The sequence below is a fragment of the Arabidopsis lyrata genome, assembly GCF_000004255.2.
Source record: "Arabidopsis lyrata subsp. lyrata unplaced genomic scaffold ARALYscaffold_1, whole genome shotgun sequence".
Lineage (NCBI taxonomy): Eukaryota > Viridiplantae > Streptophyta > Magnoliopsida > Brassicales > Brassicaceae > Arabidopsis > Arabidopsis lyrata.
This window is the reverse complement of record NW_003302555.1, coordinates 9,911,754-9,929,985: the sequence shown is the minus strand read 5'-3', so window position 1 is coordinate 9,929,985 and position 18,232 is coordinate 9,911,754. Positions and strand designations below refer to the sequence as shown.

Sequence of the window (18,232 nt, the reverse complement as noted above, 5' to 3'; positions counted from 1 at the left end):
ATAAACAGTTTTAGTTTGTTTATTCTCAAGTTCTTTGTCTTTCTACTATTTCAAGATATTTTCACATATATTTTGTCCTTTAATATGATTTGTAATAAATTTTTATTTGCTACTTAACTACTCCCTCCGTTTTCGAATAGTTGTAGTTTTAGAGAAATTTTTTTTGTTTTTAATTAGTTGTCGTTTTCAGTTTTCGATGCAAAATTTATTTTTTATTATTTTTTATATTTAATTATATTATGCAACTTGATTTATTATTGGTTAAATTATGTTTAGATAGATAATTAATGATATTTTTATATTGAAAAACTAACAACATTAATAGTTTTTTAATTTGTGTTTATATAGTTAAAACGACAACTATTCGAAAACGGAAGGAGTATTACCTAGTATTTTTGACTAACATATGTTCTTATTTCACTGATGTAGATTTTATCTACAGATTCTAATTAATCTTAATATTGTGATTTAAAATCTTTTAATTTGTAAATAATGTATTGACGAAACTACCAAGTACCAAACATAGACTTTTTATACAAAATTAAAAATCCCACGTAATGGTTGATAATCATTGCTTAAACTGTACCTGGCCATCAATCATTTGTTAAGAAACTATGAAGACATAGTATATAATATAACTAACAATTTTTTATTGGAGAATCAAAAGAAATAAACACAGCTAAATCCAATATTTTGTTAGTGGAAGAAAGATATAATAAGACGGCACCACCAGCAAATGACACACCAACCAAACAGCTCGGCCTTCTTTTGCTTTTGACAAATTCAAAGCTACCTGAAAGAAAATAATTAACAGATAATTCTTCGATCCCACGAGATTATAGTACCTAACTTTTAAATTCATTCACATACATTTTCAAGCAGTGCAAAAATTCTACTATCTTTTAGCTTAAAATCTTACTTCCCCTAGTTTAAGAAATTTGATTATACACAATGAGTTGGTAAGCAAAGCTAGTAATTAGTATGGTGTTTAGACGTTAGCCGCAGTCGCGAAACAAGAAATATTAGGTACATAATAAAAATCAAAACAATTAATCAGTTACTGAAATAAAAACAAAAGAGAGTGATGCATATACAAAAGAATGAAGATGAGTTGAATATTTGCATAATTTTAGTGGGTGTATTTGGTTGACATATATGGAACATATAATTCATATAAAATATTTCGTTTCAATTAATAACATATATATGAAATGTTTTCTTATTGTAATGGCCCATATAAGGAGTTGTAAAGATGAGGTCTGTTGTGTAGACTAGCCATGAATAACCAGTTGGTTGCTTCCAGTGGAGGAACCCCTGTTCAAAGACCATCTCCATTACATAGTTTTGAGTGGGTGTCTTAACATAAATTAATAAGAAAATGCTAATATTATATTATAGGTGTCTCAAAGACAATTACAAACTCAATCAAAGGGTCTTCATTAAGACATTTTAGACATGATGTCTCACATTCTCTAAGGGGGTGTTATTTAATGGTAGAGTTAAAGTCAATTCTTTAAGGTTTAGATTTGTTTTCTGATATTGGTTTTAAGAATCTGTTTGTGTGGATTTCAAAATCTCTGAAGTATATCTTAGATTTTGATTCTAATAATTTACTCATGAAACTCCAAAGATGTTTCATTTGAAATGACTTAATATACAAAGATTTTACAAGTCTTTTAGTTTTGAATAACACTAGGCTCCGAATGGTAACTGCGTTTTGCGGTACGGGACAAGTGCGGTATTACAGTGCGGTACGGTTCAACTGCAGGACGTGCGGGAGAAATGTATTTGCGGGACAAGTGCGGTTTGTATAAAATAAGCGGTACAAAATAATATTTGATTGGTGAAAAAAGTTATTTGCGGGACAAGTGCGGTTTTTTATATATATATTAATAATTAATTAATTTTTTGTGTTAATAAATAAACACTAACAGATATTTATATACCATTAATACACAAATTGATCAAAATATAAATTTAATTTTTAAACATACATATTGTTGAATCTGTTGAATAATTTCATCATAAAAAAAAGTACAACACATTAAAAAAAATATTATCTATTACTTTGATTTTCCCATAACATATTTGCAATATTGTCTCTTATTTGCGTCATATATTCTCCATCTCTTATCTACGTTGCTTCTATCATAGAAGTTCTATGTCATCTAAATCATGCTCAAAATCTATGTTGTTTAGATTAGTATTAAAGAACAAACATTTTAAATATATTAAACTTTAAATACTGAACTTTATTTAAATTAAATTTTAATCATATATATATAAATATATATTTATTAATTGCTAAATCAATTTAATCATTAAAACAAAATATAACATAATAAAAAACTATTATCAAATACTTTAATTTTATAAAATTTATTTCTTATTCTATTAAAATGAATTTGTTATTTTAAGATTTTAATTAAGATATATAGTTATTATAATTTAATATTAGTATAGTATTTTAGTGGATGTATGTAGTAACTGAATATTTTTAAATTACATAATAATAGAAAATAATAGTTAAAATGAAAAACACACTCTAACCCATATCAAAAAGAGTGTGGAATGTTTACAAGTGCGTTTTCTAAGAAAACAGAACAAACAAAAAAAAATTCTGCACTATTTGGACAAGTGCGTTATTGCACTTTTGGTATTTCAATAATTATCTTTTTCTTGAATGGTAACATGTGTGAAAATCCATCCTGCACCCTCCAAATCCGTCCCGCATATATGCTTCCATTCACTGCCTAGATTTTACAAATCTTAAAGAATTGACTTTAACTCCATCATTGAATAACACCAAACTTTTAAAATCTAATGAAGTATAAGATCTAATAACACCAGATTTTAACGTTAGATTTATAATCATTAGTTGAATAACACTGAATTAGTGTTGGATTTCAATTCTATTAAAATCCATCATTGAATAACACCACCTAAGAATTTTTTTTACAATATTAATATTTCTTTTTCAATTATATATTAGATACCCTCTTCAAATATGTCTAATGGAGATGCTCTAATCCTAATAGTTCTTGTGACAGCTCCAATCTCATGGAATTTTGCCTGTTAGTATCAAATTTAAAGTTAATATTTAATTTCTGTTATAAAATAACGTTTGATTTTTATTTTTATTTAGATTACAACGCACCAGATATGGGTCCAAAAAATTATATATTATTAATACAAAATCATAAGATACTTTTTTTAACGTGCGAAGCAGTCTGTTATATGTGTGTCATCCTCTCATTTCATATGGTATTTTACTTTATAAATGCTAAATGAGTGAAGTTTACAAAAAAAAAACCAAAAAAAAAAAAAAAAAATGCTAAATGAGTGAATCTTCTAATTTTTGTTTTGCAGCGAAATAAAAATTAATCAGTAAGGAAAAGACTCATTTATAATATGTTTATGCAATAATATGCTCTCTCTTTCTCTCTATATTCTTACATGTCATATTGTCATCATCTAATTAAGAGGATCTCCTAATTATTCGTTGCTGCCGGCAAAAATAAGGAAAACAATTAGTCGTTGCCATGTAATCCTGTGTGATTGGATTGTGTAAAATATAATGATTTCAATTTCATGATCTAATATCTCTGTTATCAAAAAAGATTTAATTCAAGAGCATAAATAATAAGTACAAGATTTCTAGAAAGTTTAAGTTTAGTGTTGCCCAACTTGAGAAAAACATTCTAGTAACCTTTTACTAATTTGAATAAACGGAAAAAGGTTGATTTATTTTTACGTTGGTAAACATGTTTGCTTACATAAGATTAGAACGAGTAATTAAAACTCATACTATCTTGTGAGATACGGGACAACGACATTTTGTTTTGATTTAGACTCTCTTAATCATTAAAATGGATAAAAATCTATAACATACGTCAGTAAATGACAACATAGTCAAGTAAGAACATTCTAGTGATATTGTAGATTTATAAATGTTTTTATTGAAAGAAAAAAGAAGAAGAAGAAAACTCTCTGGTTGGAACGATTCAAATTTTGTTTTGTTTATTCTAAACTTACACTTAGGAGATATTGATAACATGGTGTCATGATTTGAAAAAGAAATCACTTTAGATAATTTATTGAAAGCCTGAGTAACTTTATAAACACAATATATATTCCCTTCTCAAAACATTCCACTTTTTCCCTCAAACAAACAAATATTGATCGTACTTTCTTTATTGATCTTGAAGTTGTCTTTATGTAATATGAAAACATAACATATGCAGCTTATCAAGGTTTTGAACTTATGAGAATTAAGTTTTTGTAAGAGAATAAAAAGGAAAAAAGATATCAAAGAATATGCAAGAGTTAGAAGAGAATCAAAAATCTTTTGAGTAAATTAGACAATATATATCGTTTTCCTTAGAGAAGAAAATTAGTGCAACGAATCTAAATTTAAAAGGAATGTGATTAACTAAAATATTCAAAAAGAAGTTGCTAATTTAGTTAATGTTTAAAATTGGGGAATCCAAAATTGAGAGAAGCAAAAGACGGCCGTTTGGAGAAAGAGAAATTAGGGACCCTCTACTAAGAAAAGTATCTTCGAAATTAGCTGTCCAACAGCTCCGACCAGTCTGTTCTCTTTTGCTCTTCTCTCACACAAACATAACATCTCCTCCATTTTCTCTTCTCTCTTTTTATAAGACCTCTTCTTCTTCTTCTTCTCTCTCAATTCCATCTCTCTCTTTCTAATTCTTGTTCCCTTTTGCATCAAGTCAATCATGGCTCAAGAAGAGATACAGAAACCTGCTGCTTCAATTACTGCCTCTGTTCCGGTTAAGGAGGATACTCCTGCGCCGGTTAAGGAGGTTGAGGTGCCCGTTGCAACGGAGAGAGCTGTGGCAGCGCCTGCTCCGGAGGAGAAAGTTGTGTCTGAGAAGGAGGTGCCCGTCGTGGCGGTGCCGGAAACAGAGGTGACGGCGGTGAAAGAGGAGGAGGTTGTGACGGGGAAGGAGATCTTGCAATCGGAATCGTTTAAGGAGGAAGGCTATTTGGCTTCTGAATTGCCGGAAGCTGAAAAGAATGCGTTGGCTGAGTTAAAGGAGATGGTTAGGGAGGCTTTGAACAAGCGTGAATTCACCGCGCCGCCACCAGCTCCGGCCAAGGAAGAGAAAGTTGAGGAGAAGAAAACAGAGGAAACAGAGGAAAAATCTGTTGAGGCTGAAACCAAAACAGAGGAGAAATCTGCTGCTCCGGCCACCGTAGAGACCAAGAAAGAAGAGATATTGGCTGCTCCGGCTCCAATCGTCGCAGAGACCAAGAAGGAAGAGAAATCGGTCGCTCCTACTCCGGTAGAGGCTACACCTGCTGCTCCTGCCGTTGCAGAGACCAAGAAGGAAGAGATATCAGCCGCTCCTACTCCGGTTGAGATCAAACCAGCTGCTCCGGTCACCACAGAGACCAAGGTGGAAGAAAAAGTCGTTCCCGTGGAGACCACACCGGCTGCTCCGGTCGTCACAGAGACCAAGGAGGAAGAGAAAGCCGCTCCGGTCGTCGATGAGACCAAGAAAGAAGAGAAAGCAAGCGCCTCTGCTCCGGTCAAGAGGGCCGTCTCAAAATTTATTAAAGATATATTTGTCTCGGTCACCACTACCGAGAAAAAGAAGGAAGAAGAGAAACCAGCAGTTGTAACAATAGAGAAGGCTTTCGCAGCTGATCAAGAAGAAGAAACCAAAACCGTTGAAGCAACCGAAGAATCGATCGTCTCCATCACTCTTCCAGAGACAGCTGCATACGTAGAGCCAGAAGAAGTCTCAATCTGGGGAATTCCACTTCTAGAGGACGAAAGATCCGACGTAATCCTCCTCAAGTTCCTCCGGGCACGTGACTTCAAGGTCAAAGAAGCCTTCACGATGCTGAAAAACACCGTCCAATGGCGCAAAGAGAACAACATCGATGACCTAGTCTCAGAAGATCTCGAAGGAAGCGAGTTCGAGAAGTTGGTGTTCACTCACGGTGTCGACAAACAAGGACATGTTGTGATCTACAGCTCGTACAGTGAGTTTCAGAACAAGGAGATTTTCTCAGACAAAGAGAAACTTAGCAAGTTCCTCAAATGGAGGATTCAATTCCAAGAGAAGTGTGTGAGGTCTCTTGACTTTAGCCCTGAGGCTAAGTCATCGTTCGTGTTCGTCAGTGACTTCAGGAACGCTCCTGGACTTGGTCAGAGAGCATTGTGGCAGTTCATTAAACGTGCCGTTAAGCAATTTGAAGATAACTATCCAGAGTTTGTCGCTAAAGAGGTAAAGAAATTAACATTTTGATCATGATTACAATTATAAACATTTAAGTTTGAATCTTTATACGAATTGTGGTGTTATTATTTTTCAGCTGTTCATTAATGTCCCATGGTGGTACATTCCTTACTACAGAACATTCGGAAGTATCATTACATCGCCGAGGACAAGAAGCAAGATGGTCCTTTCTGGTCCATCCAAATCCGCTGAGACCATTTTCAAGTAATTATGGTTCATTGAAATTGTGTACTATATGATATATAATATCATGTTACATTGTTTCTCTTCACACACAGAAGCTTATAGTATATGTATTTGGATGAAACAGATATGTAGCTCCTGAAGTAGTCCCGGTTAAGTATGGTGGTCTGAGCAAAGAGAGCCCATTCACCGTCGAAGATGGAGTCACCGAGGCCGTTGTTAAATCCACATCTAAATATACCATTGATTTGCCTGCTACCGAGGTATACATTTTTAATTTTTATTCTTATTTTGCATTTGCGTTATAGTTTAATTTTAAATTTAATTTCAATTTTGTCCAAATGACCACAACGTTTAGCATTTTCAAGTTAATTTATTTTGCTAATCTTAAACGTAATCGGTAAACGCAAACACAAAGGGAAGATTCTTTCATTTGCGCTCGGTTTCTGCGTTTACATTTTACAAAAAAAATATGAAAAATGAAATTTTTTTGTTTTTGAAAAAATGGTATATTTTTGCATGTTAACATAAACGTTAAAACTAGCGTTTGAAACAATAGAAGATATGGAACTTTGTATTTGGATATATTGGTATAATCTTGCTAGATTAATGATGATTAATTATGTGGATTGTGTTGCTACTTAGGGTTCCACGCTCTCATGGGAGCTTAGGGTTTTGGGTGCGGACGTGAGCTACGGAGCTCAATTTGAGCCAAGCAATGAGGCAAGCTACACGGTGATCGTCTCTAAGAACCGGAAGGTCGGTTTAACTGATGAACCTGTGATAACCGATTCTTTCAAGGCAAGTGAACCGGGAAAGGTCGTGATCACGATTGACAACCAGACCTTTAAGAAGAAGAAGGTGCTCTACAGGTCCAAAACCCAAGCATAAAGATCATGTATCCGATCTTTGAATCAAGAAAAAGAAAGATGGTTTGGGAATTTTAATTAATTTAATTTAGTACGTTTATTCATTTGTGTATTTTTGAAACCTCAAAAGGGGATTGTGTTTTATCAATGGTTTTGATTTGTTTGGTGATGGGATTTTTTTTGTTGATGATTCTTATAAATACAAATGTTTGTGTGCCAAGATGTGATTACAATTCAAAATTTTATTACTATTTGTGTAAATTTGAACTTAGATTTAGTCTTTTTCTAGTTCAAGGATCGATTCCTAATCATATAATCACGAAAATTAAGTGTGCATGGTTGTGTCAAGTCTTGTTCCTTTCAGACCGTTATTCTTGGTTCTTGTAGACAATTAGTTAAAGCGGTTAAAACGTTTTAACATGATTTCAAATGATAAGAAAGACAAAAAGATAACCGGTTTAAAACATAACAGTACAACTAGAATCTCGTAAATACAATTTCTTTTTTTGACGGACCACTACTAGAGTTTATTGGTCTTGACATTTTCAGAATCGACTGTGCTTCATTCACGACATGAAAAAGGGAAAGGTCTGCAATTCGACCACTTTTGCTCCACCGTTCGGGTCTCCAATTATTTTGCGCCTCTCAAGTATTTGAGGTTAATGGAGGCTACCTTTTTTATTTTATTTTTTCATTTTTTGAGTCACGGACTCACGGTGGACAAGATTTTAATCTGGTAATACAATGTTTCTGCATTAATCAATGTGGGTATCAAAACTAAGATATTATTATTTGGTTGAAAAGAATTTGTTAATTACCAAGGAATCTTCATTACTTCGGATTATGAAATTTGGATATACTCGGAGTCGACTATATGTCTATAGTTATCAATACTTTCTTTAGGTATTTAACATTTGTACGTCGGACTCTAATACTATAGGTTATGTTAAAAACATAATTCAATATAATATATTTAATGCACGTAAAATGAGATTTATCAACTCCCGATCTGTCTGTCTTTCGAGAAAGAAGATCTGATCTGACAACTCCGTTAGTCTCACTTGGCCACAAAATGCCAAATAATTAAATGAAGCAGTATTGAAAAATCAGGATCTTATGTCGAAAGCTGACCCAACAAACACACAGTATCCAAAGAAAAAGCCTGCCTAAAGTTACAAAAAAAGGACTTGTAATTATCACATGTATACAATTTGGGTGTATAAGAATATTAAGAACTGGAGTGACCGTGATAATAAATAATATCTAGTGCATAGGTAGTGGCACATGACACGCATGGACGAATACAATAACAAAGGACCATTACCATGACTAGGGCTCGACAAATAAACCGAACCGAATATACTGAGCTGAAACCGAAGCAAAAAGAATCAAATCGAACCGAACAAAAAATAACCGAATGAATATTAATAACTATAACCAAAAGAACCATACCGAATTGATACCGAACCGAGATATTTCGGGTAACCAAAAATACCCGAAATACAATTATATTTTCAAAAATATTAGTTATTTATAACCAAATAATCAAAAAATACTTGAAAAATATATAAAATAGTAAAAATATTCAAAAATAACCAAACTATATTTAAAAATATCCGAAAATATCCAAAAATAACTGAAATATTTGATAATATCCAAAGCAAAATAACCGAATATTTTAAAACAGAAAAAAAAGAACCGAAACCGAACCAAAATTTCAAAAATATCTGAACGGATACTAAATTTTAGAACCAAGAGAACCAAAACCGAATAGAATCGAACCGATAATCGATCGGATAACCGAACGCCGAGGACTAACCATGACCATGAGTCCATGACCATGAATGCCACACCCACACATATTCAAAGTCACTTCCAAAAAAAAAGCATAAGATATGTAGGCCCAATACATTTCTACATAGCACATACATTGGCCCATTAATCGGCCCAATTCTTCGCTTGCACAGAAACAAAACCCTCCAGATCGAAAAAAAAAAATCGAGAAGCGAATTTGCGGAAGAACAGAAAAAGGAAAACTCGGAGAATCAAATCGGAAAGGTAGAAGAATCGGAGTCGGAAAAATGGAAACGACGAAGAGTAACAACACCGATTCCGATGTCAACGCCAAATGGGACGCTTGTCTCGATCTCACTGCTCGTCGCTTCGTCTACTCCTCCCTCGGCGGCGCTTTCTCCGGTCTTCTCTTTTTCAGTTCAGTGTTTTCAATATCCCTACTCTGTTTCTTATGATTCAATTTCATTCACATATTCTGTAGTTACGTAGTGTTTATTACTGATTAGGTTTCTAGGCAGAGAACTTGAGAATTCATGATCAAATAGGGTTTTGAGTATTGTTCTGATTTGAATAGTTTTGATAATCAGTTTGTTGCTTTGTGCCCTAGGGAGTCCGGTTACGAGATGGGCTTCGATTGCTTTTGGTGCTGGAATTGGTATTGGTTCTGCATACACAGATTGTTCTCGTGTTTTTGATGCATCTTCTTCAACTTCAGCTACTTTATTAGCAGCTTCCAAGAGTACAGAGACTTCTGTATCTCAGGTTTGTTGGAATCTTCTTTTCTGAGAATCCAAATACTAGTTTTGTTGTATCGTTTTGTTTGTAACATTTGAAGTTAGAAATGATGCTAAAATAAGAGGTTTTCGTAGTAGCTTAAAGAGATATATGATTTGGAAGAATGGTTACAGATTTGTGAGAACAAATGCATCTTTTAGTTTTTATCTCTAAATAATTCCACATTATGAGCATCACTTGTAAGAGTTCTGTGGCTGTTGATATTACGAGCTTAAACAAATGCCTGATTGTTTTTGTGTTGCGACTAGACTACGTATTGGAAAGTAATGATTAGTAATTGGGTATCTTACTTCACCCCTATCATAGTTACTAGGCATGGTTAATCTTATTCCAATGTGCATGCATTTGGTTGAAAGTATGCCATTTAAGTAAAAAGCAAACAATTGGTGACTAATCCGGTCATGTTTATAGTCTTCGAAATCCTGACAAAGTAGAATCAATTAGCTGAGTTTTTTTTTTTTTAAATCTTGTTGATTGATTACAGGCAGCAGAAGAGTAAAGACAATGAGGAAGCTTGAAGATAAAACCCAAACATCAATAGGGTTACATTATGAAACGGTTGTTGATCTTGCAGGACAAGGCTTTTTGAGATATATGCCATTGTTAAAAAACCTTTTGCATCTCAGTGGTTTTGTACACTGATGTCAAAAATATTATTGACCTACTCATTGTTTTCTTCTATGGAAAAATCTTATTTTCTTCTCTTACTTGAGAAATAATTCCTCCGTTTTAATTTGTTTGCCTCTACTGTTCATTTGTTCATAACTCTTCAGTTTTCTGCGGCCTTAATTAAACTATAAATCCACAACCCCCACAACGCGTTAATTAGAAGAATTTTGAACGGCTCAGATTGCACCTCTCTAGCCGCGAGTTAGCTTAGTCTATTTGCCACGTGTATCCGATAATTATTTATTTTCTTAATACTTAACTGCTACGGAAAAGTTGAGATTTATAGTAGAGCTTCCGAAGAAGAACGACGCTGCGACGAGAGGGAATAGCAGAGGAAGACGACGATGAATGCGCCACCGGAGAACGAAGTTTGTTCGATATGCCATGGCCACTTCAACACTCCTTGCCAATCCAATTGCTCTCACTGGTTCTGCGGTACGATCTCCTTCTTCTTTGCTCTCGTTTCTCCTTCTCTGGAATCGGTCGTAGTTAATCTCAGAAATCGAGAATTCAGTTTATCATGAATCTTCGTGAGCTACCTTTATGCGATCAAATCGAGTTGTGATGATCTTAATTTTCGTTTTCCTCTGAAGCTGGTTCAGTTTTCTTGACAATTTTGCTTTGGACTTGTAAATTCACTATTCAGAGTTTGTTTTACTGGTAAACATTGAATATCAGAGAAGTTGCATTCTCTGCTGGAGATTTTCAACTATATTCTTCTGACTTTGCTTAGGCTTAACAGATTTTGTATGTTCACATAATCTAGTCTTCTTCAGTGCAGGTCATGAGATATTAACTCTAATTCAATCATTGTAGGAAACTGCATTATGCTTGTTTGGAGGCATGGATCTACATTACGGCCATGCAAATGTCCCTTGTGCCGTCGTCCCATTAGTTTACTAGTTCCTTCTGAGGAAACAGTGAGAAGTCGGAATGATGCTACGGTTTCCGAGGTTCTTCACGATGTTGAAACTTACAACCGAGTCTTTGGTGGACAGTCAAGTGGACTTATTCAGGTATGTGTTTGGTCTTTTATCCACAATTTCTGCAGATTATAACGGACAAGAGCTAAGTTTGGTGATAAGTAGAGTAGTTGTTGAGGGTATGTACTTAAGGATTTACATATTGGCTTAGCTCTTGAGTGTATAGAAGGATATTTCAATTGTAACTTACCAGTATAACAAATATTGCAGTTGAAGGATTAACTCTAGACTGTGGGATTTATTTACATGTATAACTTTTGGTGGTTTATTGGTTTTCTCATTGTTTTCATCCTGTTAGCAATTGAGGGATGAATGCTTTCGATCTCATTATCTTGTTATCGCTTTTCTACAAAGTCATGCTTCGCATAAGTTTTGCCTAGACATAAATCTAGAGTTTACTGGAGCCTTCTCACATGAAACTTCAATTTGTTTTCAGAGGATGCAAGATCTTCCCTTCTTACTCCGAAGTTGTTGCGAGAAATGATGGATCCACGAAGAACGCTTCCACTCGTCATCAGAGCTCGTGTTTATATTGCGGTTAGTTAAACTAAACACATTCATTTCTTTTGTACCCTGTATAAGTTTATCTCGCTTATTAAGTAAATCTTCTGCGATTAAATGTTCACAACTTTGAGTACTTGATCACATATGAACTAAAGAATGCTCTGACTAACACAAAATTCACTGCATTTTATTTGATGCAGTTGATACTCAGTGCGATTTACATAATCAGCCCAATAGATATCATTCCTGAAGGTATTCCGCATTTCATCCCTTGACTATATTCATACAATACACTCTTCTCTTCTATCAACTTACCTTACTGACCAATACTTTGTATCGATTTCTTGTCAGGAGTCTTGGGGGTTATCGGTTTACTAGATGATCTACTCATAGCCCTGATTTGTTTCCTCCATGTGGCTGCTCTCTACCGATCCGTTCTCTATTTCCGTCATGGTGGTTCGTGAATCGCTTCGAAATTTTTACATCATTAATCATCACAGTTGAAATACTAAGTGACATGGTTTACTTGTTTGACCCTTTCTTTTTGAATGTTAGACTTAGGAAACTTGTTTTGGATGATAAAACAAAATGGTCCATTCCTTTATTACTTTCAGTATTAGATGCATTATATTGGTGAAGGAATTGAAGTTCTCGGATAACAGAAAGAAACTAGAAGAAAGAAAATATATATACAGATTTTCTTATTTTTCTGAAATATCTTAATAAACCCAATAGTAGTGTAATTCGCCTAGACAGGGCTTGCATCGCCGGATCGAAGGTACGAACGTTCACCGACATTGTTCTTAGTAAATAACCGATCAAAGGGTGACCTTATTGCTAGAAGCAAACCTTTAGGTGCACCAGCACGATCCTGATAATTACTATTACCGTTGATTATCTCATCTGGAGACTGGATCGACCAGGTATGGTACGGAGGAGTAATCGAAAATGGTCTTCGGTCCAACCGACCGTCTTGATTAAACCGTTCAAAGTAGAAATAGTTCTTCTTTTCAGTCCCTAGGCTTTTGGTTCTGTACCCTCTAACCGAGCTCCTTGCTAGAGGTAACGCCAGTTGACCTTTTGACCCTTGGTTTCCCATACTGGAGTTCACAAGCTGATCGTGTATCTCTTGCGGTAACCTCAGCGTAAACCGCTCTAGATTCTCCTCCGGTTGACCAGGAGAACTAGACGGGCTGAACAATCCAGCTAGTTTCCATCCTGTAGACATGGACTTACGTGGCATGCTTTGGTTACCTGTCCAAGTAACTGAGTCAATCAACCGCTCATCCGGTGAAGCCAAAACCCTTTTCCGGTTATCATCAATCGGCGTTCCGAGAGAGTTTTGACCGGTTTCTCCAGCTAAACCAGGTATCTCCAAAGAAACAGATTCACCCGGTACAGGAACAAGATTGGCACGGCAAAGAGGACATGTGGTTTGAGAACGGAGCCAAGCATCAATGCAACCAGGATGAAACACGTGACAACACTGAGGAATCAAACGCAGCGTTTCGTCGTCTTCGAACTGGTTGAGACAAACGGGACACTCCAAAGCTTCTTCACCGATCCTCAACGTCTTCACGGTAGAGTAACGAAACGTTGGAAACGTTTCTATAACAGACGCGTCGAGCCCAGGCTCCGTCGTTTGCCTCACGTTAAGCAAGTTTCCTGGACCACCACCGCTGTCCATCCCAAGAGCGTGCTGGAGACACCTCCTCATGTAGACGGAGATACATCCAAGTGTGAATAAAACACTAACGACTACGATCAAGATTATAGCCGTGGTTGGACTGAACGTTGTCCTTCCATCATTATCAAAATCGCTGCTTTGAGCGAGACCGACATGTAACAGTAGTAGCAAGAAATAAGAGTAGAAGCTTACGCGTGACATGACCACCATCGATGGTTGCAAATGGTTTAACGATTTGATGGTGGAGGTAAGTAATTGTACTTCCCGGTTTCATGAGGACCAAAGCTCTTGCCGGTGAAAGAGCTTTATATAAAATAAAATAAAAGCCTCGGTGTTTATTTCATTTTGTCTTTGGCTTCGAAAGAAACCAAAAAAGTGATGGTAAGATCATAGGAGATGATATTATAAGAACGTGTGATACATTAATTTAGAATACGGTTTGCTTTGCTTAATGCCTACAAAGATGGTTGACTTTTCAGATCGTATAAAAGGCACTACTATTGATAAATTATATTATAATGAACAAAGCAAATCTGTTATGAAGATGTATATAATCCAAAAGTGAATTGTTTTGATGGTTTTATTTGTGTTTTTATAAACGAAACAAATTAATCGGATAAATCAACAGGTTTGGGAAGTGGTTTATATCATGCTAATTTGATATCCCAAGTTTGATCGAGTCCTTTAACAATTTTTTTTTTTTTTTTTTGATCGAGTCTAAGAGTTGGATTATTGAGGTATATATATATATATATGGACATTTCTGTATTAAAATTTATGATTTGTAGAACCGAAGCCCCACATATTCTCGTAAAATGACTAAAATCAATACGAGATCAAACATATATCTAATGAGTCAACTTTAACAAGAGCTTGATGTGGTCTTACCATTCTAGGTCAACGCAATTTCACAATGATAGTGTCGTAAATGTGATTAATAATTTAAGCAGTTGGTGATATATACTTGTATCATGGTCATACCATGTTGTGATCACGTCGTTGTCCAACCAACTAGTTATTGATTAATATTTTTTGTGGAATCATCAGTTTTTTTTATTATTATTATAGGAATGTGAATATTATATATAATGAAGAGAGGTTATACCAAAAAGCTTAACCAAATTTTGTAAACTTGCCAAAAAGGAAATAAAAAACAAGAATACAAACACAAGTTGAGTGTCAATCAACAAAGCTATCTAATCCAAAGAACCATCAGATCTCTGAATTGTTTATGGTTGCGCCTAGCGCTGATCGTATTACGCAGCTCCTTATCAATTTCCTTGAAAAGAAGAGCAGGCGAGACATAAATTTGGTTATGAAGGAGATTATTCCTCTGCTTCTAGATATGGTAGACTGCGGCATGGGCCGCAAGTTTAAATTCCTGAGTATTGGAGGCGAGAAGTCAGCTCTCAACTTTGTCCACGCAAGGAGAGAGGACCAAGTATAGAAGACACAAGGAGACAGCCAAAGCCTAAGCTGAATAAGCTGCCAGACCTGTTCGCTAAAGCTGCAACGCATCAACAAATGGTCACGAGTTTCGTCCAAAGCAGAGTAAAGACAACAAGTTGCAGGAATAGGAAGTCCCCATGAAGCAAGCCTGGCCCTTGTCGGTAATCTTTCCAGTTGGGAGACCCACATAGTGAAAGCATGCTTTGGGGTGGCTCCTTTAAACCAAAATGAGGAAACCCACTCTTTTAAAGTGTCTTTTGGTCGAAGAATCTCCCAAGTTTTGGAGGTAGGGAAAGACTGAAACTTCTTGTTCTGAATCACCCATCTATAACAATCAGATTCCATCGCATTAAGAGGGAGTGAGATTTGAGATAGATGAGAAGCTAGAGCCTAGAGTAATGGACTGACATAGAATCGAAGGAGGGATTTTCCAACCGAAGTCATCGCAAGCATCAGCCACAGAGGCTTGGGTATGAATTAGGAAGTCCATCGGGCCATTATCACCAACGAAGTTAATGAGGGGACCAAGCGGACACCAGTTATCAAACCAGAAGCTCGCCGTCTCCCCGTTTCCTAGTGTGCATTTCACAAAGGGCATAGCCAAGTGTCTCGGCTGAATAAGGGATCATCAGTTTATATACTCATTCATATATCTGATCTCAATGCCCTGATTTGTTTCCTCCATGTCGCTGCTCTCTACCGATCTGTTCTCTATTTCCGTCACGGTGGTTCGTGAATCTCTTTGAAGTTTTCACATCATTAATCATCACAGTTGAAGTACTAAGTGACATGGTTTACTTGTTTGACCCTTTCTTTTTGACTGTTAGACTTAGGAAACTTGTTTTGGATAATAGAACAAAATGGTCCATCTTTTATTACTACTGTATTTCAGTAATAGATGCATTATATTGGTGAAGGAATTAAATTTCGCGAATATAACATATAGAAACTAGAAGAAAGAAACTATATATACAGATTTTCTTTATTTCTGAAATATCTTAATAAACCAAATAGTATAAATCCGTCTAGGCAGGGCTGGCATCGCTGGATCGCAGGTACGAACGTTCACCGACATTGTTCTTCTTGGTGAATAACCGATCAAAGGGTGACCTTATCGCTAGAAGCAAACCTTTAGGTGCACCAGGACGCTCCTGATAATTACCGCTACCGTTGATAATCTCATCCGGAGACTGGATCGACCGGGTATGGTACGGAGGAGTTATAGAAAATGGTCTTCGGTCTAATCGACCGTCTTGATCAAACCGTTCAGAGTAGAAATAGTTCTTTTCAGTCCCTAGGCTTTTGGTTCTGTACCCTCTAACTGAGCTCCTTGCTTGAGGTAACGCCACATGGTCTTTTGACCCTTGGTTTCCTCGGCTGGATTTCACGAGCTGATCGTGTATCTCTTGTGGAAACCTCAGTGTAAACCGGTCGAGATTCTCCTCTGGTTGACCGGGAGAACTAGTCGGGCTGAACAATCCAGCTAGTTTCCAACCTGTAGACATGGACTTACATGGCATGCTTTGGTTACCCGTCCAAGCCACAGAGTCAATCAACCGCTCGTCCGGTGAAGCCAAAACCCTTTTCCCGTTATCATCAATCGGCGTCCCGAGAGAGCTCTGACCGGTTTCTCTAGCTAAACCGGGTATCTCCAAAGAAACAGATTCACCTGGTACAGGAACTAGATTGGCACGGCAGAGAGGACATGTTGTTTGAGAACGGAGCCAAGCCTCAATGCAACCAGGATGAAACACATGACAACACTGAGGAATCAAACGCAGCGATTCGTCGTCCTCGAACTCGTTGAGGCAAACGGGACACTCCAAAGCTTCTTTGCCGATCCTCAACGTCTTCACGGTAGAGTAACGAAACGTTGGAAACGTTTCTATAACAGACGCGTCGAGCCCACGCGCCGTCGTTTGCCTCACGTTACGCCAGTTTCCTTGGCGACTATAGCCGCCCAACCCTGTAGCTCGCTCGATACAACTCCGCATGGAGACGGAGATACATCCAATTCCGAAAAAAACACTAACGAGTACGATCATGAGTATAACCATGCTTGGACTGATATTTGTCCTTCCTCCATCATTAGCAAACTCGGTTTGAGCGACAGCGAGCTGTAACAGTAGTAGGACGAAGGAAGAGTAGAAGCTTAAACGTGACATGACCACCATCGATGGTTGCAAATGGTTTAACGATTTGACGGTGGAGGTAAGTAATTGGACTTCCCGGTTTCATGAGGACCAATTTGCCGGTGAAAGAGCTTTATAAAATAAGCAAAAGCCTCGTCGTTTATTTCTTTTTGTCTTTTTTTGGCTTCGGAAGGGAACAAAAAAGTGATGGTAAGATCATAGGAGATGATATTATAAGAACGTGTGATACATTAATTTAGGGGACGGTTTTGTTTTGGTTATTAGTGAGTACAAGATGGTTGATTTTTCAGATCGTACAAAAGGCACTACTATTGATAAATTATATTATATCAACTAAGCAAATCTGTTATGAAAATGTTTTGGGACTTGGGTAGTGGTTTATATCATTGCTAATTTGATATCCCAAGTTTGATCGAGTGTAAGAGTTAGATCATTGAGGTTTATATATGGACATTTCTGAATTCAAATTTAAGATCTGTGGACCCGAAGCTCCACATATCTTCATAAAATGACTAAAATCAATACGAGATCAAACTTATCTCGAATAAGTCAACTTTTAACATGTATTATTAAAAAAAGAGCTTGATGTGGTCTTACCATTGAAGGTCTATGCAATTATACAATAATAATGTCGTAAATGTGATTAATAGTTTAAGCAGTTGGTGATATACTTGCATCATGGTCATACCACGTTGTGATCACGTCCTTCTCCAACTAACTAATTATTGATTATTATTTTCTACGGAATCAGTTTATATAATCATTCATATATTTGATCTCTTTGGTGTGGATAATTAGTGGATATTATTTGTATATCTTGAGATAGGATGACTTAAACGACGGCCCGATATAATAAAATATTTGTTCTGGATAA

The 18,232-nt window shown here is 36.1% G+C and overlaps 5 protein-coding genes across 5 annotated transcripts; 3 read left to right on the top strand and 2 right to left on the bottom strand.

Annotated features, from left to right (window-relative positions):
- The first annotated feature begins 4,529 nt into the window (after nt 1-4,529).
- Nucleotides 4,530-7,575, top strand: LOC9329297 (patellin-2). Its single transcript, XM_002893190.2, has 4 exons — nt 4,530-6,260; nt 6,349-6,476; nt 6,583-6,718; nt 7,101-7,575. Exons 1-4 carry the CDS (start codon nt 4,740-4,742, stop codon nt 7,344-7,346), a joined length of 2,031 nt encoding a protein of 676 aa, XP_002893236.1. The 5' UTR covers nt 4,530-4,739; the 3' UTR covers nt 7,347-7,575.
- A 1,715-nt stretch (nt 7,576-9,290) lies between these two features.
- Nucleotides 9,291-10,620, top strand: LOC9329296 (MICOS complex subunit Mic10). Its single transcript, XM_021014174.1, has 3 exons — nt 9,291-9,535; nt 9,726-9,880; nt 10,398-10,620. Exons 1-3 carry the CDS (start codon nt 9,406-9,408, stop codon nt 10,410-10,412), a joined length of 300 nt encoding a protein of 99 aa, XP_020869833.1. The 5' UTR covers nt 9,291-9,405; the 3' UTR covers nt 10,413-10,620.
- A 92-nt stretch (nt 10,621-10,712) lies between these two features.
- LOC9326581 (E3 ubiquitin-protein ligase RNF170) lies at nt 10,713-12,711 on the top strand. The gene is given in 6 exon segments (XM_021014173.1): nt 10,713-11,017; nt 11,399-11,598; nt 12,002-12,029; nt 12,032-12,102; nt 12,270-12,321; nt 12,421-12,711. Coding segments are annotated over 6 exon segments (555 nt in total). The 5' UTR covers nt 10,713-10,926; the 3' UTR covers nt 12,534-12,711.
- Nucleotides 12,639-14,308, bottom strand: LOC110225167 (E3 ubiquitin-protein ligase ATL15). Its single transcript, XM_021014171.1, has one exon. The coding sequence runs from the start codon at nt 13,964-13,966 to the stop codon at nt 12,818-12,820; it is 1,149 nt and encodes a 382-aa protein (XP_020869830.1). The 5' UTR covers nt 13,967-14,308; the 3' UTR covers nt 12,639-12,817.
- Nucleotides 14,309-16,053: 1,745 nt separating this feature from the next.
- LOC9326580 (E3 ubiquitin-protein ligase ATL15) lies at nt 16,054-17,881 on the bottom strand. Its single transcript, XM_021010702.1, has one exon. The coding sequence runs from the start codon at nt 17,377-17,379 to the stop codon at nt 16,231-16,233; it is 1,149 nt and encodes a 382-aa protein (XP_020866361.1). The 5' UTR covers nt 17,380-17,881; the 3' UTR covers nt 16,054-16,230.
- Between the last annotated feature and the right edge of the window lie 351 nt (nt 17,882-18,232).

What these genes read in the sequence shown, in the direction of transcription:
- LOC9329296 (XM_021014174.1), top strand. Translation starts at nt 9,406, where the DNA reads ATGGAAACGACGAAGAGTAACAACACCGATTCCGATGTCAACGCCAAA. An exon ending in CTCCGGTCTTCTCTTTTTCA is followed by an intron (nt 9,536 to 9,725) that starts GTTCAGTGTTTT and finishes TTTGTGCCCTAG; the next exon opens with GGAGTCCGGTTACGAGATGG.
- LOC9329297 (XM_002893190.2), top strand. Translation starts at nt 4,740, where the DNA reads ATGGCTCAAGAAGAGATACAGAAACCTGCTGCTTCAATTACTGCCTCT. An exon ending in CAGAGTTTGTCGCTAAAGAG is followed by an intron (nt 6,261 to 6,348) that starts GTAAAGAAATTA and finishes ATTATTTTTCAG; the next exon opens with CTGTTCATTAATGTCCCATG. An exon ending in TTGATTTGCCTGCTACCGAG is followed by an intron (nt 6,719 to 7,100) that starts GTATACATTTTT and finishes GTTGCTACTTAG; the next exon opens with GGTTCCACGCTCTCATGGGA.
- LOC110225167 (XM_021014171.1), bottom strand. Translation starts at nt 13,966, where the DNA reads ATGGTGGTCATGTCACGCGTAAGCTTCTACTCTTATTTCTTGCTACTA.
- LOC9326580 (XM_021010702.1), bottom strand. Translation starts at nt 17,379, where the DNA reads ATGGTGGTCATGTCACGTTTAAGCTTCTACTCTTCCTTCGTCCTACTA.